This window comes from Oncorhynchus keta, chromosome 35, assembly GCF_023373465.1.
Source record: "Oncorhynchus keta strain PuntledgeMale-10-30-2019 chromosome 35, Oket_V2, whole genome shotgun sequence".
Classification (NCBI taxonomy): domain Eukaryota; kingdom Metazoa; phylum Chordata; class Actinopteri; order Salmoniformes; family Salmonidae; genus Oncorhynchus; species Oncorhynchus keta.
In genome coordinates, this window is record NC_068455.1 from 22,379,212 (window position 1) to 22,405,907 (window position 26,696).

Below are 26,696 nucleotides of genomic sequence, written 5' to 3' on the forward strand. Positions count from 1 at the left end.
GTGACAAAATATCTTGTTTAAAATGGGAACGTTTTTTTAATCCATAAATTAAAAGAGCGCCCCCTATATCCAAGAAGTTAAACCCCTCAAATCAGACTGCGATAAAAGACACCCCTTCTCCTCTCTCTAGCCTCCTCACCCATGCCACTGCAGAACAAGGGGAAGAAAATTAAAACTCACAGCTAATGATCTGTCTGCTTATTACTGGTCATTCGACACCACAATGTTTCTCTGGTACATTTACATTTGTATCATTTAGCAGGTGCTCTTATCCAGAGCGACTTACAGTTAATGCATTCATCTTCAGATAGCTAGGTGGGTCCATAGAGATCCTGGATGAGACAACTACACATCACAATACCCCCCTCTACTACACTAACGTTACAACGAAATGACTACTGCGGCCATTGGCCTACTAAGAAACTGTGTGTGTATTATTGGCCATCACACATGCACAACCAGCTTTTTCAATATTCCCCTCCTGTCTGTATGCATTCATTAATGAGTATGTTATTAGTATTAGCAGCACCTTAGCATCCTTAGCATCCGGCTGTGTGTGTGTGTATCGCCCCTGTTGAAGACGTATGCCAGGGGATGTGAGGGGACAGCTCTAATGATACTTCATTGTTCATTCTGCATCGCCGCGGCGATCTATAGCTACAGGCCCTCTGTATCATCGGCCACCCCGGCCTCACAGCCAAACTCATTACAGCTAATGCCCTCTGTTCTCTAATTACATTTCTGCCTGCTGAAAAATAATACCAAGACAAACAGATATTTGTAGAAGAGGAGAAAAACAAGGGAGAGGTGATGTCTATTTTAGGTTAAGAGTGACAGAGAGAGGTAGGGGAAAGAGAAAAAGAGAAATGCTAGCATGTCCCAAAGGGAAAGAGAGAGAGAGATGCTAGCATGTTCCAAAGGGAATGAGAGAGAGATGCTAGCATGTTCCAAAGGGAATGAGAGAGAGATGCTAGCATGTTCCAAAGGGAATGAGAGAGAGAGATGCTAGCATGTTCCAAAGGGAATGAGAGAGAGAGATGCTAGCATGTTCCAAAGGGAATGAGAGAGAGATGCTAGCATGTTCCAAAGGGAATGAGAGAGAGAGATGCTAGCATGTTCCAAAGGGAATGAGAGAGAGATGCTAGCATGTTCCAAAGGGAATGAGAGAGAGAGAGATGCTAGCATGTTCCAAAGGGAATGAGAGAGAGAGAGATGCTAGCATGTTCCAAAGGGAATGAGAGAGAGAGATGCTAGCATGTTCCAAAGGGAATGAGAGAGAGATGCTAGCATGTTCCAAAGGGAATGAGAGAGAGAGATGCTAGCATGTTCCAAAGGGAAAAAGTACAGAGGCAGAATGAGGTGAGAGAGATAAAGAAGAGATAGAAGAAGAAAGGGCTTATTGAGAGGAATAAAGGGAACCATTTAAGGTGAGAATATATTTTCTCCCTCATTGCCACTGTAGCTGGAAGGAGATGGAAGTTCCTCTCGTCTTCTGTAGCAACCCATTGCCCTGGTAGCTGGAGGGAGATTGAAGCTCCTCTCGTCTACATTAGCTAAACATGTCATGTTTCTCTGGGGGGCTCAAGTCCACACAAAAACAGCTCTCTGCAGGTAGAAATGTGACCCATCTGAGAGAGCTCGACATATAATGGTTTAGTAGTGGACTGAACAGAAAGGTCAGGGTGTTTTTGTTCCGCATTGTATGAGTTGGGGGATACAGAGAATCACTACAGAGTGGTGTGAGAGAGAGAAGACATCGGGTCTCTATCTCTGCAGGGGAGTAGTGAGAGCATCTAAAAAGGCAACACATAATAACCCACCCCCTGCTGACTGGATGAAAGGGAGTGAGAGGGACACAGACAGACATGGCTGCGGTCCAAACACTTAAAATACACACCCTATCCCCTCAGCCCTCAAATTAAGTGGACATTTCTGATGACGTATCATGGCGTCTGATGAGTATACACTTGCAGGGCAAGGAGCGAGGGAGGAAGAAATGATTTTTAAATGGACCGCCCTTGGCCGGAAAATCGGCACTCGTTCATCCCGCAATGATTGTGTTTTCAGCCTGAGGTAGCTGATATAGATATATATATATATATACTTTATATGCGCTACAGTCAATTATGAGAATTATGTCTACTTATATTAAATATATCATTCTTAATATTTGCCTAATGTATGATAGCTAGCGAATTAATTTGCTAACGAATGTTAGCCTGCCTAGCTGGAACTTTTGGAGGAGAAAAATATTTTTCTACAATTTCCAAAATATATTGAACTTTTTTACTTTTTACGAGACGTGTTTCTACCATCATGTGCATTAGTAGCACAATTTCTAACTTATTTGCATTCGTTGTTACTTACACTTGTATGTTGACTTCTCCATTGATGTTGTTTTTACGTTTTCGCAGACTTTTCTTACAATCGTCATGAATTGAATTTTGGGGAGACTAAAAACGAGGGCTTACGTTGCAAACTTCCCTTGCTTGGCTAATCATTTGGACCACCCTTCAAAATGATGAAGGGATTCTCCCAATTGCATAAGATGAGGGTAAGTGGATGAGGGTGAGTGTTTGGACCGCAGCCCTAGTGTGTGCATCTCAATAAAAGTTCGTAACAGGGTTGCAATCAGACATGATCTTTTTCACACAGACACCAACTGCCATTCATAGAACACCATAACAGACCTTTTTGGTGAGTGAGTCGTCTGAGTCTGGGGGCATCCGCGTGGAGACGTGGAACATGACCTCAACGGTGGAGGTGGCAAAGTAAGGCGTGGTCAGACCAGTGCTCTTGTTCCGCTGAAGACCTCCCATAAAGCCACAGTGACTGGTCAAGTTCACCTGGAATAAAGGAAAACAGATCATCAAACTTCCATAAGATACACTAAAGCAAGAAGTGGGGCAATCAAAGTGTTTTCAGTGTTCTAAATCAGGCACAGAAAAATATAACTCAATGGTAATATAACTCGACAATAACTCACTAATGAATATTGAAAAAAAAACAACGAAACCCCCACACTTTGATTGCCCCACTTCTTGCTAAAGTGCTCCAGAACAGCGCAAGGGTAGCACTGATTATGCTTACTGGAAAATACTCTTTCAAAATGAATGGAAGAGGCAAGTGGAAGGGGGAAAAGACAGCACTGCTCTGAGACAAGCATGGGGACTGGTCTTGATAAATCAATGAGATTTCTATTTTCACTGAATCTCCATTTGGGTATTGGTTAGACTACAATTAGGGTGTGGAAATGTTATGCTCTTAGTACTGTAGCCTACTCCCGACTGGTCACGTTGTACAGCGCCATATTTTCCTAACGGAAACACTAATAACTACTGAGGGTTTCTTTGTTCTTGGAATAGAAACATCATAATATTAATCAAAGTAATTAAGCGACATTTCTTAAAATCAATCCCATATACTATGTTCTTACAAAAAAGGTTTTAAATTCTCTAGTACAGCCAATATTGCAGACTGTCAAATGCTTCTCCTAGATGTTAGTGCTAGTTTGACCACCAGAGGACTAGCATTAATGGTTGACAATTAAATAACGTGCCATAGAATTCTGAGGTAGCCCGCAAGGTGGGCTCCAGTATGATGCAACTTTTACAGGAGAAAACACTGTAGGTGCCAGGTGCACCGGTTCATGTCAAGAACTGCAACACTGCTGAGTTTTTCACACTCAACAGTTTCCTGTATAAAGAATGGTCCACCACCCAAAGGACATCCAGCTAACTTGACACAACTGTGGGAAGCATTGGAGTCAACATGGGCCAGTGTCCCTGTGAAAGGCCTTGTAGAGTCCATGACCCGACGAATTGAAGGGGGTGCAACTCAATATTAGGAAGGTGTTCCTAATGTTTTGTGCACTCGGTGTACAGAGATGCTGAAAGGTTGTAATGGAGAGAGAGGGGTCTGTCTTACCTCCCAGCCCAGCCCAGAGACAAAGTCCTCATAGGCCTGACTCCCCCTGGTATTACACAGGATAGAGTGCTTGTCCTCCTGCCCCTCTGCCACGTAAAACACGGCTATTTTGTGCGTCTCTCGACTACAGGAAAAGATGGCAAATGAGAGAAAAGATAAGGAACAAGAAAAAATATATAAGAAACATAGGGAAACATTTTTGTTGTTCCCTAAAAGTAAAACATTCTGAGGAAGAAGACCCACTAACATACCACTGCCTGGAGTCGAGGTTCTTAAGCTCTCTAAGCAGCTTCTCGTTCTTCTTCAGGAGATGGAAGTTGCCCCTATAACAGAGAACAACAAGTGTATAAGCCATTGGCATAAAGAATTGTGACATAGAATCTGTAGGCTATGTAGAATCTATTTACAACACAGTGATGTCTTGGAAAAGATTCTAAAGTATTCGGAAGCTTGACAGCAATAAGACACTGAGAATGGACAATAAAGTATAACTTTTATTCTATTCACAACAACATTAGCCAGGCCTGTCCTCACTCCCTATAGGCAGACCATGATCAGGTGATTAGGTCTATACTGCACAGATTTTCACTAAGTAGCCCTCAGACTTCTCCCTCTGCCTGCCGCAGACTACCTCTCCATCATTAGCAGGCCCACATGTCAAATTGGCCTACTCTTTGTTTTTGTCACAGCATTTCCTGGAACATCAGACCAATCGAGTCAAACCACAGCCAAAGAAGTGGTGGCAGGAATTCTGGGAAATAAATACAAAATCCTCATCACAGTATTTAGCTAAAAACACGAATACACTGCAACTTTATAGCAAGCGATGGACAGCTCGAGATCCTGAGAAATCAATACACTTAGATCTTAGTTACCACCCCGGTGTAACAACACGCGTTAAAACGTTGCCTTATTTCCCCCAATCTGGAGTTTGAACATTAGCTGCTTAGGCCCGGTCAAGTTCGAACAGAGGGGGTTTAACAATGACGGCTCATGTAAAAGCCACGACTACTTTAAAAAAAATACTGTTTCGTGGTGTTTTTCCTCCTCCCTCTCACCATTTGAGTATGGGCCTATTTATTAGCTTGTTACAATGTAACGGTCTTAATTATTTCCATTGAAAGTGAGCCATTTCAAAGGAGGCAATCAGGAACAGCACACTCGCTCGCCCACGCACCGCGGTATGAATGCCAGAAGGAGAGCGAGCGAGAGAGAAATAAAGAGAAAAAGAAAGCGCGAGCAGGACAATGGCTCATTAAAGGCTATCTCCTCCTGACTCCTTTCTGCTCCCTCAGTAATTGAGGAAAAATGTACTTACTACGACTGTGATGTGGTTGTGTCACCGAGCTATCTTAAGATGAAAGCACAAATGGTTAGTCGCTCTGTATAAGACCATCTGCTAAATTGCTTAAAAATGTCAAATGCAGTCCATCCAGGGTTTCGCAGGAATACATTTTTATAACATTTGGCCACAAAAATGCTTGATTTTGCTGCGGCAATTCTGACATTTTGCATGACAATATGAGATGATTTTGTAAAAATCTGGTGCTGAAGAGGGAAGACATTTGTTGACCTGAGGCTTGAATGAACCATAATATAAAGTGATTGGTTGAAATGGCAAGCCCTCGCTTTGTGCTGTGATGATGGGTCAGTTTTATGCAACAAAATTGTGATGATTTGACAGTTTTATGCGGAAATATCGCGGTGATTGGTCAAATGTGCATGCCCTGGGATCGCAGAATTACAGAATCCTGGAGGGACTGAAAATGTGAAATGTTTGGTATATTTTAAATTTTCAGTCCCTCCAGGATTCCGTAATTCTGCAATCACTACAGTTGCAGGGCTCTGAAAAGTCTCTCTGAGTTTGTGTGTCCTTTTATTCTCTCTTTGCATGATGTGAATAGGCTAATATACTGAACACAAATATAAACACAACATGCAACATTTTCAAAGATTTGACTGAGTTCCAGTTCAAATAAGAAAATCAGTCAACTGAAATACATTTATTAGACCCTAATCTATGGATTTCACATGACTGGGAATACAGATATGCATATGTTGGTCACAGATACCTTTAAAAAAAGTCTGTATCTGGTATGACCACCAAACTGCCTCATGCAGAGCGTCACATCTCATTCGCATAAGGCTGATCAGTCTGTTGACTGTGGGCTGTAGAATGTTGTACCACTCCACTTCAATGGGGGTGCGAAGTTGCTGGAAATTGGTGGGAACTGGAACACGCTCTGTCGTACACGTTGATCCAGAGCATCCCAAACATGCTCAACTGGTGACATGTTTGGAGAGTATGCAGGCCATGGAAGAACATTTTCAGCTTCCAGGAATTGTGTACAGGTCCTTGTGACATGGGGACATGCATTATCACGCTGAAACACGAGGTGATGGCGGTAGATGATTGGCAACACAATGGGCCTCACGATCTCGTCACAGTATCTCTGTGCAATCAAATTGCCCTTGATAAAATGAAATTGTGTTCGATGTCCGTAGCTTATGCCTGCCCACACCACAACCCCGCCACCACCATGGGGCACTCTGTTGACATTCAGCAAACCGCTCGCCCACATGACACCATACACGAGGTCTGAGGTTGAGGCCGGTTGGACATACTACCAAATTCTCTAAAGCGACGTTGGAGGTGGCTTATGGTAGAGAAATTAACATTAAATTCATGCCAATTGCACGCTTCCTCAAAACTTCAGACAGCTGTGTCATTGTGTTGTGTGACAAACTGCACATTTTAGAGTGGCCTTATTGTTCCCAGCACAAGGTGCACCTGTATAATGATTATGCTGTCAGGTGGATGGATTATCCTGGCAAAGGAGAAATGCTCACTAATGTAAACAAATTTGTGCACAAAATGTGAGAGTTAAGCTGTTTGTGCGTATGGAACATTTCCTGGATCTTTTATTTCAGCTCATGAAACATGGGACCAACACTTTACATGTTATGTTTATATTTTTGTTCAGTATAAATTAATGTTCTAGTCCCTATCCCTCCATTCTACTGATAAGATGACCTTCATATACATACATCTGTTAAAGATATATTTTGTGAAAGAGTAACGAATGGGAGAAATTAATGGAAGGGGCTATTTTTATGTCCATCATTGCTCCTGGATAGATGGATGTGTTCGCTGATAAACACAGCCATTAGGGCTCAATGTGACGCGCCATTTCCATTTAGCCCAATTAGTTCTCCTCATTAAAGATCCAGCCTCCATCTCTAGTAATACAATAGATAATACTTCAAAGACATCAATGAAAAAAGCCATCAGAAATAGCTGCTTCAGGAAATGGATCTATGTAAAGTAATATATGTGAAGTGTGGTGATAATGAGGTGGATGAGATGACCATGTGAGTAAGTGAGCGAGAGAGAAAGAAAGAGAGAGAGAGAGAGAGAGAGAGAGAAAGAGATCCGGATGGACAAGCTACTCTAATCTGACTATACTAAATCTCAGTGACGGGCTGAGAGACAAACAAGGCTGGCGGTAGCAGTGACACATGGTGCATTTTTTCCACCCCCATCTGAATATAGCACAGCACCTAGAACAAGTTCCATCATCACATACCCATTTTCTACAAGAGTTTACTGGATCTCTCCAAATGTGCCAGTTCTGTAAACAATAGGCTACCTGCAGAATAAAGCTATTTTGCCATAACAACTTTGAATCAACTATGATGTTGGTCATGTTCAGTTGGGCACACCGTAATAAAGCTTTTCCAAACTGAAAAAGGGCTTTTCAAATTGAACAAGTTTGGGTAATACAGTGCCTTCAGAAAATATTCAACCCCCTCTACTTTTTCCACATTTTGTTGTTTTACATCCTGAATCTAAAATGGATTCAATTGAGATTTTGTGTCACTGGCCTACACACAATACACCATAATGTCAAAGTAGAATTATGTTTTTGCTCACTGTGTGCAATAATAGTGTGAACCATGATTTTTTTTTAAATCCCTACCTCATCTCTGTACCCCGCACATACAATTATCTGTAAGGTCCCTCAGTCGAGCAGTGAATTTCAAACCACACAAAGACCAGGTTTTTCAATGCCTCGCAAAAAGGGGTACATATTGGTAGATGGATAACATTCTTAAAAAGCAGACATTGAATATCACTTTGAGCAGAGTGAAGTTATTAATTACAGCCCAACCACTCACCGGACCCATACTTATTTTCAATCTCTTTTAGATTTTTAATTCGATTATACCTTCCGGTAACCTGCCTCACCCAATGTGATACGGAATCGCTATTATTTTTAATTTTTAGAACACATTGAAGAACCCCCAGAAGCTAACCAGCTAACTAGCTACAAGCTATTTAATAATTGTTAGCCACTGCTAGCGGCGTTTACCTTTTGCACAGCCAGACAGTATTTTTTTATCCTGGATAACTGTCTCTCCACAACAACGCCAGATTCCTGCCGTAATCCCTGGACCACTACTTCTGATCTTCACAGCTAGCTTGCACCCAGTACCGAAGCTATCCCTGAGGCCCACCTCCCGGCCTACTCAGCTGTTCACCCGAACCCCACTCATACACGGCTAGAGCCCAATACTCCACCGGATCCTTGCTGTAAACTTGGCTACATAGCTGATGCCTGCTGGACACTGTGATCACTTGGCTACATAGCTGATGCCTGCTGGACTGTCCATTAATCACGGTACTCCATTCTGTTTGTTTATGTTTTTACCTGTCGGCCCCAGCCGCACTCAGGCTCTGTGTGTAGTTAATCCGACCCTCTCTACCTAGTCAACGCCATTTTACCTGCTGTTGTTGTGCTAGCTGATTAGCTGTTGTTGTCTCACTTGTTGTTTTAGCTAGCTCTCCCAATCAACACTTGCGATTACTGTATGCCTCGCTGTATGTCTCTCTCAAATGTCAATATCCCTTGTATACTGTTGTTCAGGTTAGTTATCATTGTTTTAGTTTACAATGGAGCCCCAAGTTACACTCTTCATACCTCTGATACCTCCTTTGTCCCACCTCCCACACTTGCAGTGACCTCACCCATTATAACCAGCATGTCCAGAGATACAACCTCTCTTATCATCACCCAGTGCCTGGGCTTACCTCCGCTGTACCCGCACCCCACCATACCCCTGTCTGCGCACTATGCCCTGAATATATTGTACCATGCCCAGAAATCTGCACCTTTTATTCTTTGTCCCCAACGCTCTAGGCTACCAGTTTTGATAGCCTTTAGCCGCACCCTCATACTACTCCTCCTCTGTTCCGCGGGTGATGTGGAGGTAAACCCAGGCACTGCATGTCCGCAGCCACCCTCATTCGTTGACTTCTGTGATCGAAAAAGCCTTGGTTTCATGCATGTCAACATCAGAAGCCTCCTCCCTACGTTTGTTTTACTCACTGCTTTAACACACTCTGCTAACCCTGATGTCCTTGCCGTGTCTGACTCTTGGCTTAAGAAAGCCACCAAAAATTCGGAGATTTCCATACCCAACTATAAAATTTTCCGTCAAGATAGAACTGCCAAAGGGGGAGGAGTTGCAGTCTACTGCAGAGATAGCCTGCAAAGTAATGTCATACTTTCCAGGTCCATACTCAAACAGTTCGAACTACTAATTAAAAAGATTACTCTCTCCAGAAATAAGTCTCTCACTGTTGCCGCCTGCTACCGACCCCCCTCAGCTCCCAGCTGTGCCCTGGACACCATTTGTGAATTGATCGCCCCCCATCTAGCTTCAGAGTTTGTTCTGTTAGGTGACCTAAACTGGGATATGATTAACACCCCGGCAGTCCTACAATCTAAGCTAGATGCCCTCAATCTCACACAAATCATCAAGGAACCCACCAGGTACAACCCTAAATCTGTAAACAAGGGCACCCTCATAGACGTCATCCAGACCAACTGGCCCTCCAAATATACCTCCGCTGTCTTCAACCAGGATCTCAGCGATCACTGCCTCATTGCCTGTATCCTCTATGGATCCGCAGTCAAACGACCACCCCTCATCACTGTCAAACGCTCCCTAAAACACTTCTGCGAGCAGGCCTTTCTAGTCGACCTGGCCCGGGTATCCTGGAAGGATATTGACCTCATCCCGTCAGTTGAGGATGCCTGGTCATTCTTTAAAAGTAACTTCCTCACCATTTTAGATAAGCATGCTCCGTTCAAAAAATGCAGAACTAAGAGCAGATATAGCCCTTGGTTCATTCCAGACCTGACTGTCCTCGACCAGCACAAAAACATCCTGTGGCGGACTGCAATAGCATCGAATAGTCCCCGCGATATGCAACTGTTCAGGGAAATCAGGAACCAACACACGCAGTCAGTCAGGAAAGCCAAGGGCAGCTTCTTCAGGCAGAAATTTGCATCCTGTAGCTCTAACTCCAAAACTAGCCTATCTGGTTAAATAAAGGTGATTTTTTTATATTTTTATAAAATCAATACACCCAGTGACTACAAAGATTCAGTGCATTCGGAAAGTATTCAGACCCCTTGCCTTTTTCCACAGTTACAGCCTTATTCTAAAATTGATAAAATGTCCCCCCGATCAATCTACACACAATACCACGTGTATTTATATTTACATAAGTATTCAGACCCTTTACCTAGTACTTTGTTGAAGCACCTTTAGCAGCAATTCAATTACTGCATCGGAGCTCCTAGAGTGTGTGGCTCTCCTTAATTTTTGAAGTGTTCTACTCCACAAGCCAGCACCTCGCCTAAATAGGGGTGCGTTTATTTAGCCTCTGGATCAATCAATTTAATTTACCACAGGTGGACTCCAATCAAGTTGTAGAAACGTCAAGGGTGATCAATAGAAACAGGATGCACCTGAGCTTAATTTCGAGTCTCATAGCAGAGGGTCTGAATACTTTTGTAAATATTGAATTTCTGTTTTTTATTTAAAATATTTTTGCAAATATTTCTAAAAACCTGTTTTCGCATAGTCATTATGGGGTATTGTGTGTAGATAGATTTTTATTTATTTAATCCATTTTAGAATAAGGCTGCAACGTATCAAAATGTGGAAAAGGGGAAGGGGTCTGAAAACTTTCCGAATGCACTGTATACATGTGTCCTTCCTAACTCAGTTGCTGGAGAGGAAGGAAACCGCTCAGGGATTTCACCATGAGGCAATAGTAACTTTAAAACAGTTACAGAGTTTAATGGCTGCGATAGGAGAAAACTGAGGATGGATCAACAACATTATAGTTACTCCACATTACTAACCTAAATGACAGAGTAAAAAGAAGGAAGCCTGTACAGCATATATATATTCCTAAACATGCATCCTGTTTGCATTAAGGCACTAAAGTAAAACTGTAAAAAAATGTCCTGAATACAAAGCTTTATGTTTAACCAGGCAATCTAATAAAACACATCACAAAGTACCTCTCTTCATATTTTCAAGCATTGTGGTGGATGCATCATGTTATGGGTATGCTCGTCATCGGCAAGGACCAAGGAGTTTTTTAAGGACAGTCTGCTTTCCAACAGACACTGGGAGACAGAATCACCTTCCAGCAGAACAATAACCTAAAATGCAAGGCCAAATATACACTGGAGTTGCTTATCAAGACTAGATTCAATGTTCCTGAGTGGCCTAGTTACAGTATTGAATTAAAAATCGTCTTGAAAATATATGGCAATGATCGACAACCAACTTGACAGAACTTGAAGAATTTTGAAAACAATAATGGGCAAATGTTGCACAATCCAGGGGTGGACAGCTCTTAGACTTACCCAGAAAAACTCACAGCTGTAATCGCTGCAAAAGTTGATTCTGACTTGTATTGACTCAGTGGTGTGAATACTTACAGTATGTAAATGTGATATTTCTGCATTTCATTTTCAATAAATGTGCAAACATTTCTAAAAACATGTTTTCACTAAGGCATTATGAGGTATTGTGTTTAGATGGGTGAGAATAACATCTATTTAATCCATTTTGAAGTTAGGCTGTAACGCAACAAAATATGGATTAAGTCAATAGGTATGAATACTTTCTGAAGGCACTGTACCTCCCAGTTTCAAAAGGTTTTCTCCTGTTGTGTGCCCCACTGAACAGGACCCTGGTTTGTGGTGTGGTGTGTCTCTCTCACCTCTTCTCCCAGGAGTTCATGCCCAGGATGTTGAGTAGCAGCCTGCAGTAGTAGAAGGCTGACTGAGGCCTCTGAGGCCCTGGCTCCCCTTGCTCCACAGCTCTCATGTTCAGCCCATTCCCCCTGTGCACCGCAAAGTCCCTCTCCTCTGCACACTGCTTCAGGATGGCGTTGATCACGTCGTTCTCCTGCTTCTCCGACACGCAGACAGGGGATGGGGCGGGGATGTTAAGGGGGCCTCCGGCACGCTGAAGGCACTCAGGGCTGGAGTAACCCAGGTACTGCAGCATCTCATCTAGAGCATCTTCTTCTCGCAGGGAGTTCCAGGACGGGACCGCCTCACGACACACACGCTTAGCTTGCGGGGCCATGAGCTCCAACACACCTTCCACTTTCTCCTTTTCTTCCTCTCCTTCCTCCTCCACAGCCTCCCCCTGCTCCTCCTCTCCCAGCACCAACACCACCACCTCCTCCTCTGGTGCTGCCCCCTCTTCCCTCTCCTCTTCTTCCTTCTCTATAGGGTCTCCAACCCAGTTCTTCTCCCCCTCTGTAGTCATTCTCTCTGTTGGTGTGTTACTGTAGAGGTGCAGGGGCTGATTGGGAACACCACAGTGAGGAGGCCCGTACAGCACAGCCGAATCCCACGAGTGTTTTCCGGAGATGTCTCGGACGATAACCCTCACACAGGCACTGGTGGTGGTGAGGCCTGCAGACATTCCTCCACCAGGCACACCGTCCTCAGCACGGACCTGCAGACAGGATAGGAGGGTGGTGCCATTCAGGACAAAGAACTGTAGGTTTGGCCCATCAAAGAGCTCTGGGGCCAGGTCAGGGCTATCGCTGTAGGGGTTGTCCATGTTCTCACACACCTGACTGGTCAGGGTAGCAGGGCCTCCAGACATGGGGTAGTGCCCAAGGTGGTTGACCAGGTGGGTGATGACTGTCCTGGCAGCGATGGAGATCAGACCGTGCTGGATACGGCTCCGCACTACAGGGGGAGAGGAAGAGATAAATAATAAGGAGATAAAGAGATGAAGAGCTCTAAAACAAGAACAAGGGGATATAATGGACACTATTTAATGTTGACAGTGCAGCATTTCTCAAGACCAGTTCCAATAAACAGGAGAAAAGATAGAAAAAGTCAGCCAGCCAGTCAGTCAGTAGATAACATGTGGGTATCAGCTCAACCCAGTGGGACCAGGTATTTCTAGTGTTACCCTCCAACAGAGGGTAAAGGGATGAGGGAATCTAGCCAATCAAAAGTAAAATGCTAGATACCAGTAACAACAGCACCAGACACCAGTAACAACAACGCCAGACACCAGTTACAACAACGCCAGACACCAGTTACAACAACGCCAGACACCAGTTACAACAACGCCAGACACCAGTTACAACAACGCCAGACACCAGTAACAACAACGCCAGACACCAGTAACAACAACGCCAGACACCAGTTACAACAACGCCAGACACCAGTAACAACAACGCCAGACACCAGTTACAACAACGCCAGACACCAGTAACAACAACGGCAGACACCAGTTACAACAACGCCAGACACCAGTTACAACACCAGACATCAGTAATAACAACGCCAGACACCAGTAACAACAACGCCAAAGACCAGTAAAAACAACGCCAGACACCAGTTACAACAACGCCAGACACCAGTTACAACAACGCCAGACACCAGTTACAACAACGCCAGACACCAGTTACAACAACGCCAGACACCAGTAACAACAACGCCAGACACCAGTAACAACAACGCCAGACACCAGTAACAACAACGCCAGACACCAGTTACAACAACGCCAGACACCAGTTACAACAACGCCAGACACCAGTTACAACAACGCCAGACACCAGTAACAACAACGCCAGACACCAGTAACAACAACGCCAGACACCAGTAACAACAACGCCAGACACCAGTAACAACAACGGCAGACACCAGTTACAACAACGCCAGACACCAGTTACAACACCAGACATCAGTAATAACAACGCCAGACACCAGTAACAACAACGCCAAAGACCAGTAAAAACAACGCCAGACACCAGTTACAACAACGCCAGACACCAGTTACAACAACGCCAGACACCAGTTACAACAACACCAGACACCAGTAACAACAATTCCAGACACCAGTTACAACATAGCCAGACACCAGTAACAACAACGGCAGACACCAGTTACAACAACGACACCAGACACCAGTTACAACAACGCCAGACACCAGTTACAACAACGCCAGACACCAGCTACAACACCAGACACCAGTAACAACAACGCCAGACACCAGTAACAACAACGCCAAACACCAGACAAAAACAACGCCAGACACCAGTTACAACAACGCCAGACACCAGTTACAACAATGCCAGACACCAGTTACAACAACGCCAGACACCAGTAACAACAACACCAGACATCAGTTACAACACCAGTTACAACAACCAGACACCAGTTACACACCAACGCCAGACACCAGTTACAACAACGCCAGACACCAGTTACAACAACGCCAGACACCAGTTACAACAACGCCAGACACCAGTTACAACAACGCCAGACACCAGTAACAACAACGGCAGACACCAGTTACAACAACGCCAGACACCAGTAACAACAACGGCAGACACCAGTTACAACAACGCCAGACACCAGTTACAACACCAGACATCAGTAATAACAACGCCAGACACCAGTAACAACAACGCCAAAGACCAGTAAAAACAACGCCAGACACCAGTTACAACAACGCCAGACACCAGTTACAACAACGCCAGACACCAGTTACAACAACACCAGACACCAGTAACAACAATTCCAGACACCAGTTACAACATAGCCAGACACCAGTAACAACAACGGCAGACACCAGTTACAACAACGCCAGACACCAGTTACAACAACGCCAGACACCAGTTACAACAACGCCAGACACCAGTTACAACACCAGACACCAGTAACAACAACGCCAGACACCAGTAACAACAACGCCAAACACCAGTAAAAACAACGCCAGACACCAGTTACAACAACGCCAGACACCAGTTACAACAATGCCAGACACCAGTTACAACAACGCCAGACACCAGTAACAACAACGCCAGACACCAGTAACAACAACGCCAGACACCAGTAACAACAACGCCAGACACCAGTAACAACAACGCAAGACACCAGTAACAACAACGCCAGACACCAGTAACAACAACGCCAGAAACCAGTAACAACAACGCCAGACACCAGTTACAACAAAGCCAGACACCAGTAATAACAACGCCAGACACCAGTAACAACAACGCCAGACACCAGTAATAACAACTCCAAACACCAGTTACAACAACGCCAGACACCAGTAACAACAACGCCAGACACCAGTAATAACAACGCCAGACACCAGTAACAACAACGCCAGACACCAGTAACAACAACGCCAGACACCAGTAACAACAACGCCAGACACCAGTAACAACAACGCCAGACACCAGTAATAACAACGCCAGACACCAGTAATAACAACGCCAGACACCAGTAACAACAACGCCAGACACCAGTAATAACAACAGACACCAGACACCAGTAACAACAACGCCAGACACCAGTAATAACAGACACCAGTAACAACAACGCCAGACACCAGTAACAACAACGCCAGACACCAGTAACAACAACGCCAGACACCAGTAACAACAACGCCAGACACCAGTAACAACAACGCCAGACACCAGTAACAACAACGCCAGACACCAGTAATAACAACGCCAAACACCAGTTACAACAACGCCAGACACCAGTAACAACAACGCCAGACACCAGTAACAACAACGCCAGACACCAGTAACAACAACGCAAGACACCAGTAACAACAACGCCAGACACCAGTAACAACAACGCCAGACACCAGTAACAACAACGCCAGACACCAGTAACAACAACGCCAGACACCAGTTACAACAACGCCAGACACCAGTAACAACAACGCCAGACACCAGTAACAACAACACACCAGTTACAACAACGCCAGACACCAGTTACAACAACGCCAGACACCAGTTACAACAACGCCAGACACCACCAGTTACAACAACGCCAGACACCAGTTACAACAACGCCAGACACCAGTTACAACAGCGCCAGACACCAGTAACAACAACGCCAGACACCAGTTACAACAACACCAGACACCAGTAACAACAACGCCAGACACCAGTAACAACAACGCCAGACACCAGTTACAACAACGCCAGACACCAGTTACAAAAGCACCAGACACCAGTAACAACAACGCCAGACACCAGTTACAACACCAGACACCAGTAACAACAACGCCAGACACCAGTTACAACAATGCCAGACACCAGTAACAACAATGCCAGACACCAGTTACAACACCAGACACCAGTAACAACAACGCCAGACACCAGTTACAACAACGCCAGACACCAGTAACAACAATGCCAGACACCAGTTACAACACCAGACACCAGTAACAACAACGCCAGACACCAGTAATAACAACGCCAGACACCAGTTACAACACCAGACACCAGTTACAACACCAGACACCAGTAACAACAACGCCAGACACCAGTTACAACAACGCCAGACACCAGTTACAACAACGCCAGACACCAGTTACAACAACGCCAGACACCAGTAACAACAACGCCAGACACCAGTAACAACAACGCCAGACACCAGTTACAACAACGCCAGACACCAGTTACAACAACGCCAGACACCAGTTACAACAACGCCAGACACCAGTAACAACAATGCCAGACACCAGTTACAACACTAGATACCTCAATGATTCCAATGGAGACTCTTTTTACATTTCTGGGTGGCACCACGCAGAGAACAATCTGATGCCATGACACTCAGTGTTTTACCAACCATCTCTTTCCAATAAGCATAATTACAGCCCCACAGAGCTACATAAACCCTGAGAGAGCCATTACAGGGAAAAGGAATGTGACTATTGACAGGACAGGAGGACAGGTTTCTCTCTCACTCTCTCTCCAATAAAATCTAGGGGGGCCTTTAAGGCAAAAGCATTTTTTATCTCAATGAGACAAACCTATGTAAATTAAGGTTAAATCTCTCCCTCCCTCCATCTTTACTCCGATACCCCAAAAGAAAAGGAAAGGAATGAAATGAACAAATAAATTGATAGATCGAGGACCGGAGGGAAAAGGGGAGTTAGTTGCTAAGGAAAGAAGCATGCCTCACAAAGTGCTCCAAAGATTAGTCATTATCCCATGCTGGAAAAAGCTGCAGGTGTCCCCTGCTGCTCTGAATCTAACACAGGACACATAGGAGCCTAGCTGCATTCACATCACATCCAGTCCATAGGAGAAGGAATCAGAGTAGGGGTGAGGTAGAGATTAAGACAGAGGAAGAGGAGGAGAAGAGGGAGTTATGTTCTTACCCTCAGTGACAGGCTGTAGTTTGGAGGAGCGTTCTGAGTCAGGGGAGTGGAGGGGCTCTGGTTCCTTCAGACTCTCCAGCAGCAGGAAGGGGTCGTAGTCAGGACTGGTCAAGTCTGACAGGTTCATGGGGAAATACCTAGGGCTGTTGAAGTTCTGGGCCCCATACACACAGCCATGCAGCACCTGAGGGGGAGAAGAGGGAGAACCAAGAAAACAATCAATGAACACTACTGCACTATTTCACATGACTGTAGTTTTCTATAGAGAGAAATAAAATGAGAGAGCGCAAAAGAATGAGAGAGAGAGAGAGACAGAGAGAGAAAGGAGAGAGAGAAAATAGAAAGAGAGAAAGAAACTTGAGAGGTGGAATCCTTATCGGAAATAAGTAATTGAATGATCTGCTGATCCCGTCACAGTGCGTTTCCGTGGAGAGAGAGAGAGAAAGGGTGGTAAATGGGAAAAGAGGATGCTGTGATTGAGTGCTGACAACTGAGGGAGTGAGTGAGTCTGGGTGTGCTCAGTGCCAGCTGTAGCATGCATTAGGAAGGAGCCCCCCCAGTCCTGAACTCCATTAGGAAATGAAAGAACACTAAACACAAAATAAGTGCTACTCCATGGGTCAGGTTCCACACACCACTGAATGCTTTGGTCAATACTAAGCAAAGTAAAGACGGATATGTCGGCATCAAATACTGTCTTGAAGTATATCAATTCACAAAGCTACTACATAAAGCTACTATTCACAAAGCTACTACTACTACAAAAGTATGGGCAAGGGTTCTACTGGGCATACCTTGTAGATACAGCTGAGGACAGACTTGTCTGGCTTCTCCTTGTCGGGGCTGAGGGTTTGGACAGGCTGCAGCAAAGTTTTAGGAGGCAGAGCCATCACCCAGTCCAGCAGGCACAACAGCAGAGACACCACCAACTAGGGATAGGAAAGCAAAAACACAGTTTGATTTCATAAATAAAGCAGAGAACAAAATACTGTATTATGATGAGGAACATTTTCTTCATTGAGCTTCTGCAAGAAACATGTCAGGCTGGTATACTGTAAATTGAAAAGCAACAGTTGTGATCATATATTATCACCAACTCTCCATGTGACTAGGAGAGATGTGTATGAGGAGAAGTGACATACCCTCTTGTCCAGTTCATGAGGCGAGGATTCTGTAGTGGGAAGCAGGTGAGTGATAGTCGCTATGAGGATCTGAAACAAGAGTTAATATGTCACTGTCATTCCAAAAGGATACTCTTGAAAAACTCCAAGAAGAGTTGACATACGTCATTATTAAAATGGACATGCCAATTTACCTCAACTATTTTCTTTGGAGTGTCGAGGGGGAATTTATGAAGGTCATCGACATAGTTTATGAGCAAGTGCAGAATGTCGGAGGCCACCAGCGCGACAGTTTTATTTGGAAACTGAAAAACAAAGAGACACAAACACGCACGCAATTGAGAAAAGTGTAAGGGGCTCAGGGAGACGACCCACCACCTCCTCCTCCCTCCCTCCTCTCACTGTGACCCTGCCTCAGGAAGAGTGCAGAGTGCTTTCCAGAGCAGCAGGCCAGGGCCAAGGCACACACAAAACAATGGTCCGGATCACCAGCCATCCCATTTGATTGGATAACAATATGGAGAGGAGTTAAAGATTGGGGGGGGTCAGTTGACAAGCACCCTTATTTCAGAAGACTGAAAAATAACAATTCCTTGAGGTGGGTGTTGGATGTATTCTTCATGGGATTAGCCTTCGCCTTCTGTCTGAGCAGAATGGAGAGCACACAGAGGCCAAAATGTTGACAGTCAGGCCAGATTTAGCTGGGTTGGAGTTGTGTGTGGTGGGCCAGACCAAACCAGCCGGTACTGTCTGTAAGCTTCTTCTGGCAACTCAGTGCAGAACATCTTTCTCCCACTCCAAGCAGACTGACACTGCTGTAACTGTGCCAGTCAACAACACACAGACCAGGGCTAAATACTGGGAGATACTGCTTCTGTGCTACTGCTAACCAGGGACTGCTACAGTACAATTCCCATGGCAAGTGATGAAGGCAAGGCAACACATTTCAAAATTCTAATCACTGTGCATGGCAGATGACTCAATAACACCAGGGTTGTGGGTTCAATTCCCATTCCCAGGGATCACATATACACTACCGTTCAAAGGTTTGGGGTCACTTAGGAATGTCCTTGTTTTTTAAAGAAAAGCACATTTTTTAAATAACATCAAATTGATCAGAAATACAGTGTAGACATTGTTAATGGCATAGTGGCATATTACTATATCATATATAGCTAGTTACCTTTAGAGTGACACAGATGACATTGAGGGCTTCTTTGATCTGAGGATGCTGGGTGCCGTGGACCAACTCCTCACACAGCCAGATACCCAGACTGCACAGGGCCACACACCTGACAGGGCCAAACACAACATAACACAACTCCTGTTCATTTTCCATTGGGCTGTTTTTTATTTAACGGACACACAAATGACACACATTAGCCCATTATAAATAGCTTTACTATTTTGAGTCACAGTTGGTAACCAATAAACACAAATACACATACATAAATGCATAATCAACTAACAACACCAATGTCAGTGTGATATTGAATGAGACTAACAGGGACAATATACAGGGAAGGCGACAGCATAACCAGCTTATATTAGTCACCAGAGCCCATACAGTGACACCCTCCTCCCCATTCCCTCGCCTCATTTTTCTTACAATAATCTTCTACTTGGCAGATGTCTTCCTCCAGTCAGGTACAGGCAAAGATTGTGTCCTTTATGGTACCTTATTCTCTATACAGGGCGCTGGTCAGAAGTAGTGCACTATGTCGGGAATAGGGTACCATTTGGTTGTTTGGTTTGTGGGGATGGGTGGTTGTGGTTTGTTGGTGGGGGTGGTTGGTTGGTGGGGTGGGTGGTTAATTGGTGGGGATGGTTGGTTGGTTGGTTGGTTGTTTGGTCTTCATACCTGGCTGGGGCTGAAGGCTCATCTATGGCTGAACTCAGGATGTGTTTGATGATGTGTTCCTGAAACGAAGGACAGGGTCTATCAATAAATGATCAATCAATCAATCAATAATTAACTGATTGAGAGATTAATGCACCCATCAGCCTGTTTTATTCTCCATTGAACAACAGGTGTGCTGCTAAAACACACACACACCCCCGCGCACACACACAAAACAGACTCCCAACTGGCTGAATCAACCGGTGTTTTGTCATTCACAGCCAGACCCAGGCTATCAAATGCCATATTGTGAAATTCTCTGTCCAAATCTGGAACACTCATGCATGAAATTATCTCTTTAACCAGCAATCAACAACATGCGGCACAATAACAACAAGATCCTGTGAATGGGCTATTGTGACATAGCTGATGACCCACTAGAGAGTTAGATAACCTAGCACTACTGCTCCCTCAGTACCACAGGGGGAAGAAATTAAAAGGTCATTGGGTTTAATGTGGGTTTGATACAACATCAAACAATAGGTGGCTTGGGTGGTCTAATGGTTACTAGTGGTCTAATGGTTTTTAGTGGTCTAATGGTTACCAGTGGTCTAATGGTTTTTAGTGGTCTAATGGTTACCAGTGGTCTAATGGTTACTAGTGGTCTAATGGTTACCAGTGGTCTAATGGTTACCAGTGGTCAAGTGGTCTAATGGTTACTAGTGGTCTAATGGTTACCAGTGGTCTAATGGTTACTAGTGGTCTAATGGTTTTTAGTGGTCTAATGGTTACCAGTGGTCTAATGGTTACTAGTGGTCTAATGGTTACCAGTGGTCTAATGGTTACTAGTGGTCTAATGGTTTTTAGTGGTCTAATGGTTACCAGTGGTCTAATGGTTTTTAGTGGTCTAATGGTTACCAGTGGTCTAATGGTTACTAGTGGTCTAATGGTTACCAGTGGTCTAATGGTTACTAGTGGTCTAATGGTTACCAGTGGTCTAATGGTTACTAGTGGTCTAATGGTTACCAGTGGTCTAATGGTTACTAGTGGTCTAATGGTTACTAGTGGTCTAATGGTTTTTAGTGGTCTAATGGTTACCAGTGGTCTAATGGTTTTTAGTGGTCTAATGGTTACCAGTGGTCTAATGGTTACTAGTGGTCTAATGGTTACCAGTGGTCTAATGGTTACTAGTGGTCTAATGGTTACCAGTGGTCAAGTGGTCTAATGGTTACTAGTGGTCTAATGGTTTTTAGTGGTCTAGTGGTTACTAGTGGTCTAATGGTTTTTAGTGGTCTAATGGTTACCAGTGGTCTAATGGTTACTAGTGGTCTAATGGTTTTTAGTGGTCTAATGGTTACCAGTGGTCAAGTGGTCTAATGGTTACCAGTGGTCTAATGGTTACTAGTGGTCTAATGGTTTTTAGTGGTCTAATGGTTACCAGTGGTCTAATGGTTTTTAGTGGTCTAATGGTTACCAGTGGTCTAATGGTTACTAGTGGTCTAATGGTTACCAGTGGTCTAATGGTTTTTAGTGGTCTAATGGTTACCAGTGGTCAAGTGGTCTAATGGTTACCAGTGGTCTAATGGTTACCAGTGGTCTAATGGTTATTAATGGTCTAATGGATACCAGTGGTCAAGTGGTCTAATGGTTACCAGTGGTCTAATGGTTATTAATGGTCTAATGGTTACCAGTGGTCAAGTGGTCTAATGGTTACCAGTGGTCTAATGGTTATTAATGGTCTAATGGTTACTAGTGGTTTAATGGTTACTAGTGGACTAATGGTTACTAGTGGTCGAATGGTTATTAATGGTCAAGTGGTCTAATGGTTACCAGTGGTCTAGTGGTTACTAGTGGTCTAATGGTTACCAGTGGTCTAGTGGATACTAGTGGTATAATGGTTACTAGTGATCAAGTGGTCTTATGGTTTTTAGTGGTCTAATGGTTACTAATGGTCTAGTGGTTAATAGTGTTCTAATGGTTACCAGTGGTCTAATGGTTACTAGTAATGGTCTAGTGGTCTAATGGTCTAGTGGTCTAATGTTTTTTAGTGGTCTAATGGTTACTAATAGTTACTAGTGTTCTAATGGTTACCAGTGGTCTAATGGTTACTAGTGGTCACTAATGGTCTAGTGGTTACTAATGGTCTAGTGGTCACTAATGGTCTAGTGGTCACTAATGATCTAGTGGTTACTAATGGTCTAGTGGTTACTAATGGTCTAGTGGTTACTAATGGTCTAGTGGTTACTAATGGTCTAGTAGTCACTAGTGGTCTTGTGGTTACTAATGGTCTAGTGGTTACTAGTGGTCACTCATGGTCTAGTGGTCACTAGTGGTTACTAATGGTCTCGTGGTTACTAATAGTTACTAGTGTTCTAATGGTTACTAGTGATCTGGTGGTTACCAGTAGTCACTAATGGTCTAGTGGTTACTAATGGTTACTAGTGGTCACTAATGGTCTAGTGGTTACTAATGGTCTAGTGGTTACTAATGGTCTAGTGGTTACTAGTGGTCACTAATGGTCTAGTGGTTACTAATCGTCTAGTAGTCACTAGTGGTCTAATGGTTGCTAGTGGTCTAATGGTTTTTAGTGGTCTAATGGTTACTAGTGGTCTAATGGTTACTAGTGGTCTTATGGTTACTAGTGTTCTAATGGTTACTAGTGGTCTAGTGGTCTAATGGTTTTTAGTGGTCTAATGGTTACTAGTGGTCTAATGTTTTTTAGTGGTCTAATGGTTACTAATGGTCTAGTGGTTACTAGTTCACTAATGGTCTAGTGGTTCTAATGGTTACTAGTGGTCTAATGGTTACTAGTGGTCTAATAGTGTGGTCTAATGGTTACTAGTGGTCTAATGGTTACTAGTGGTCTAATGGTTACTAGTGTTCTAATGGTTACTAGTGGTCTAGTGGACTAATGGTTTTTAGTGGTCTAATGGTTACTAGTGGTCTAATGTTTTTTAGTGGTCTAATGGTTACTAATAGTTACTTGTGTTCTAATGGTTACCAGTGGTCTAATGGTTACTAGTGATCAAGAGGTCTAATGGTTACTAATGGTCTAGTGGTCTAATGGTTACTAGTAGTCTAATGGTTACTAGTGGTCTAGTGGTATAATGGTTTTTAGTGGCCTAATGGTTACTAATGGTCTCGTGGTTACTTGTGGTCTAATGGTTACTAGTGGTCTAATGGTTACTAGTGGTCTAGTGTTCTATTGGTTACTAGTGGTCTAGTGGTTACTAGTAGTCACTAATGGTCTAGTGGTTACTAATGGTTACTAGTAGTCACTAACGGTCTAGTGGTTATTCGTAGTCACTAATGGTCTAGTGGTTACTAGTGGTTACTAGTGGTCACTAATGGTCTCGTGGTTACTAATGGTCTAGTGGTTACTAGTAGTCACTAATGGTCTAGTGGTTACTAGTGGTTACTAGTGGTCACTAATGGTCTAGTGGTTACTAATGGTCTAGTGGTTACTAGTAGTCACTAATGGTCTAGTGGTTACTAGTGGTCACTCATGGTCTAGTGGTTACTAATGGTCTAGTGGGCACTAGTGGTCTCGTGGTTAATAGTGGTTTCGTGGTTAATAGTGGTCTCGTGGTTGGTGCCGCCATCTCCAGTATATTAATACCGGTGTGAATGTGGGTAATAACCTCAAATCCCACTGCCATTTGACACACTGTGTCCCCCTCCTATCTTTCCAATACACCCCTCTCTCTAACCATCTGTTCAATAAAATCCCACAAAATACCACGTATTTAAAAATATATAAAACAATCAAAAAGCAATAGGGGCAATCAATAAATGTTCAATACCCAAACGTGGAGCGGTTCCTACAGGTTGAAGCAATAGAATAAAGCAGGTTGAAAATGTAGAGTTAACCAACCACCCCACATGAGGACGGTTACCTTAACGTCTCTGAACTTGGTCATGACCACGTCAGCGGTGGTGGGGTGTAGGGCAGGCAGCTCCTCGTATAGGTTAGGGAAACACACCAGAGACCCCAGCAGGATCTGAGCCTCCACCCGTGGGGCCTGACAGAGAGACAAACAGGGGGGTAAACTCAGAAGAGTACAGTGTTGAAACAGATCATTTAACTGTACTGGGCGAGGTGTTGTGTGGTGCATCCAGAAGTAGGTGTACAGTATATTGAAGCACATTTTCTGATTCAAAATGAGGGGAAAATTAAAACACCTCAAAATGTAAAGTGAATCTGCACTTATGAGAATAAACATCAGTCAGTAAGTCAGCCAATAATCAGTCAGCCAATAAGTCAGTCAGTCCTAAAAGACAGCTATTCCAGTGCATTACGATCATAATCAGAGAGATAGTGAATTGCAGCAGTGCTGTTCTCACATTGAGGGAGGAGCAGGCTGTGACTCTGCTGGCTGCGATGATGAAATCCAGGATAAGCATGGTGGCTCCAGGCAGCCCGATGGAGAAGAACCGAGGAGAACAGTGCTTAATGATGGTGTTCACTATGTCCTGAGAAACACAGAGGGAACAGTATTTAACAGAGGGTAGTGATAACTGCAGCCAACACACTCTCTCTGTCTTCCTCTCTCTCTCAGAAACACACATGCGCACGAAAACACACACACCTGGTCGACGTGCATAAGGCCACAGTGCATGATGTTGTAGAAGTGTGTGAGGAAGTCTGAGTTGGGCGAAACGTCCTGCCTTCTCTTCATGATCTTACAGATGAGCTTGTAGGCGTGTAGCTTCCCCTGTTTGTACCTCTCTGTCAGCATGGTCGCCTGTACAGGGGACAAGCAGTTGTGACACAGTCGAAGGGTAGAAGAGTTATGTTATTCACTTCAGTGTAATGTTAAAAATAAGGCTCTCCTGTATCTGTACATACTGTACCAGTCAAAAGTTTGGACGCATCTACTCACTCAAGGGGTTTTCTTTATTTTTTTACTATTTTAGACAATGTAGAATAATAGTGAAGACATCAAAACTATGAAATAACACATATGGAATCATGTAGTAACCAAAAAAGTGTATAACAAAATACATTTTTTATATATGAGATTCTTCAAAGTAGTCACCCGTTGCCTTGATGACAGCTTTGCACACTCTTGGCATTCTCTCAACCACCTTCATGAGGTAGTCACCTGGAATGCATTTCAATGAATAGGTGTGCCTTACTAAAAAAGTTAATTTGTGGAATTTCTTTCCTTCTTAATTCATTTGAGCCAATCAGTTGTGTTGTGACAAGGTAGGGATGATATACAGAAGGTAGCCCTATTTGGTAAAAGACCAAGTCCATATTATGGCAAGAACAGCTCAAATAAGCAAAGAGAAACGACAGTCCATCATTACTTTAAGACACGAAGGTCAGTCAATCTGGAAAATTTCAACAACTTTCAAAAACTAAGTGCAGTCGCAAAAAACATCAAGTACTATGATGAAACTGGCTCTCATGAGGACTGCCACAGGAAAGGAAGACTCGGAGTTAACTCTGCTGCAGAGGATAAGTTCATTAGAGTTAACTGCACCTCAAATTACAACCCAAATAAATAACAGACACATCTCAACATCAAATGTTCAGAGGAGACTACGTGAATCAGGCCTTCATGGTCAAATTGCTGCAAAGAAACCACTACTAAAGGACACCAATAAGAAGAGACTTGCTTGGGCCAAGAAACACGAGCAATGGACATTAGACCAGTGTAAATCTGTCCTTTGGTCTGATGAGTCCAAATGTGAGATTTTTGGTTCCAACTGCCATGTCTTTGTGAGACGCAAAGTAGGTGAACGGGTGATCTCTGCATGTGTATTTCCCACAGTGAAGCATGGAGGTGGTGGGATGGTGTGGGGCTGCTTTGCTGGTGACACGGTCTGCCATTTATTTAGAATTCAAGGCACAATTAACCAGCATGGCTACCACAGCATTCTGCAGTGATATGCCATCCCGACAATCATTTGTTTTTCAACAGGACAATAACCCAACACACCTCCAGCCTGTGTCAGGGCTATTTGACCAAGAAGGAGAGTGATGGAGTGCTGCATCAGATGACCTGGCCTCCAAAATCACCCGACCTCAACCCAATTGAGATGATTTGGGATGAGTTGGAACGCAGAGCGAAAGAAAAGCATCCAGCAAGTGCTCAGCATATGTGGGAACTCCTTCAAGACTGTTGGAAAAAGGATTCCAGGTGAAGCTGGTTGAAAGAATGCCAAGTGTGCAAAGCTGTCATCAAGGCAAAGGGTGGCTACTTTGAAGAATTTAAAATCTATTTTGATTTGTTTAACACTTTTTTGGTAACTACATGATT

At 43.8% G+C, this 26,696-nt stretch overlaps 1 protein-coding gene across 10 annotated transcripts in view; it reads right to left on the reverse strand.

The window, feature by feature from the left end:
- LOC118368142 (ral GTPase-activating protein subunit alpha-1-like) overlaps positions 1-26,696 on the reverse strand; it is a 119,857-nt gene that overhangs the window by 43,951 nt on the left and 49,210 nt on the right. For 8 of the 10 annotated variants that reach the window (XM_052496687.1, XM_035751953.2, XM_035751961.2 and 5 more), the window contains 13 exons: positions 25,017-25,172; positions 24,772-24,900; positions 24,324-24,449; positions 20,449-20,507; positions 19,771-19,879; positions 18,782-18,892; positions 18,609-18,677; positions 18,261-18,395; positions 17,467-17,650; positions 12,020-13,007; positions 4,179-4,250; positions 3,928-4,051; positions 2,691-2,846 (listed from right to left, as the gene is read on the reverse strand). In XM_052496687.1, coding sequence (XP_052352647.1) covers positions 2,691-2,846; positions 3,928-4,051; positions 4,179-4,250; positions 12,020-13,007; positions 17,467-17,650; positions 18,261-18,395; positions 18,609-18,677; positions 18,782-18,892; positions 19,771-19,879; positions 20,449-20,507; positions 24,324-24,449; positions 24,772-24,900; positions 25,017-25,172 — 2,418 coding nt within the window. Of the gene's footprint in view, positions 1-2,690; positions 2,847-3,927; positions 4,052-4,178; positions 4,251-11,309; positions 11,454-12,019; positions 13,008-17,466; positions 17,651-18,260; positions 18,396-18,608; positions 18,678-18,781; positions 18,893-19,770; positions 19,880-20,448; positions 20,508-24,323; positions 24,450-24,771; positions 24,901-25,016; positions 25,173-26,696 lie in introns of those variants that run through there. The other 2 variants (XM_052496688.1, XR_008092897.1) reach the window with 2 other exon arrangements.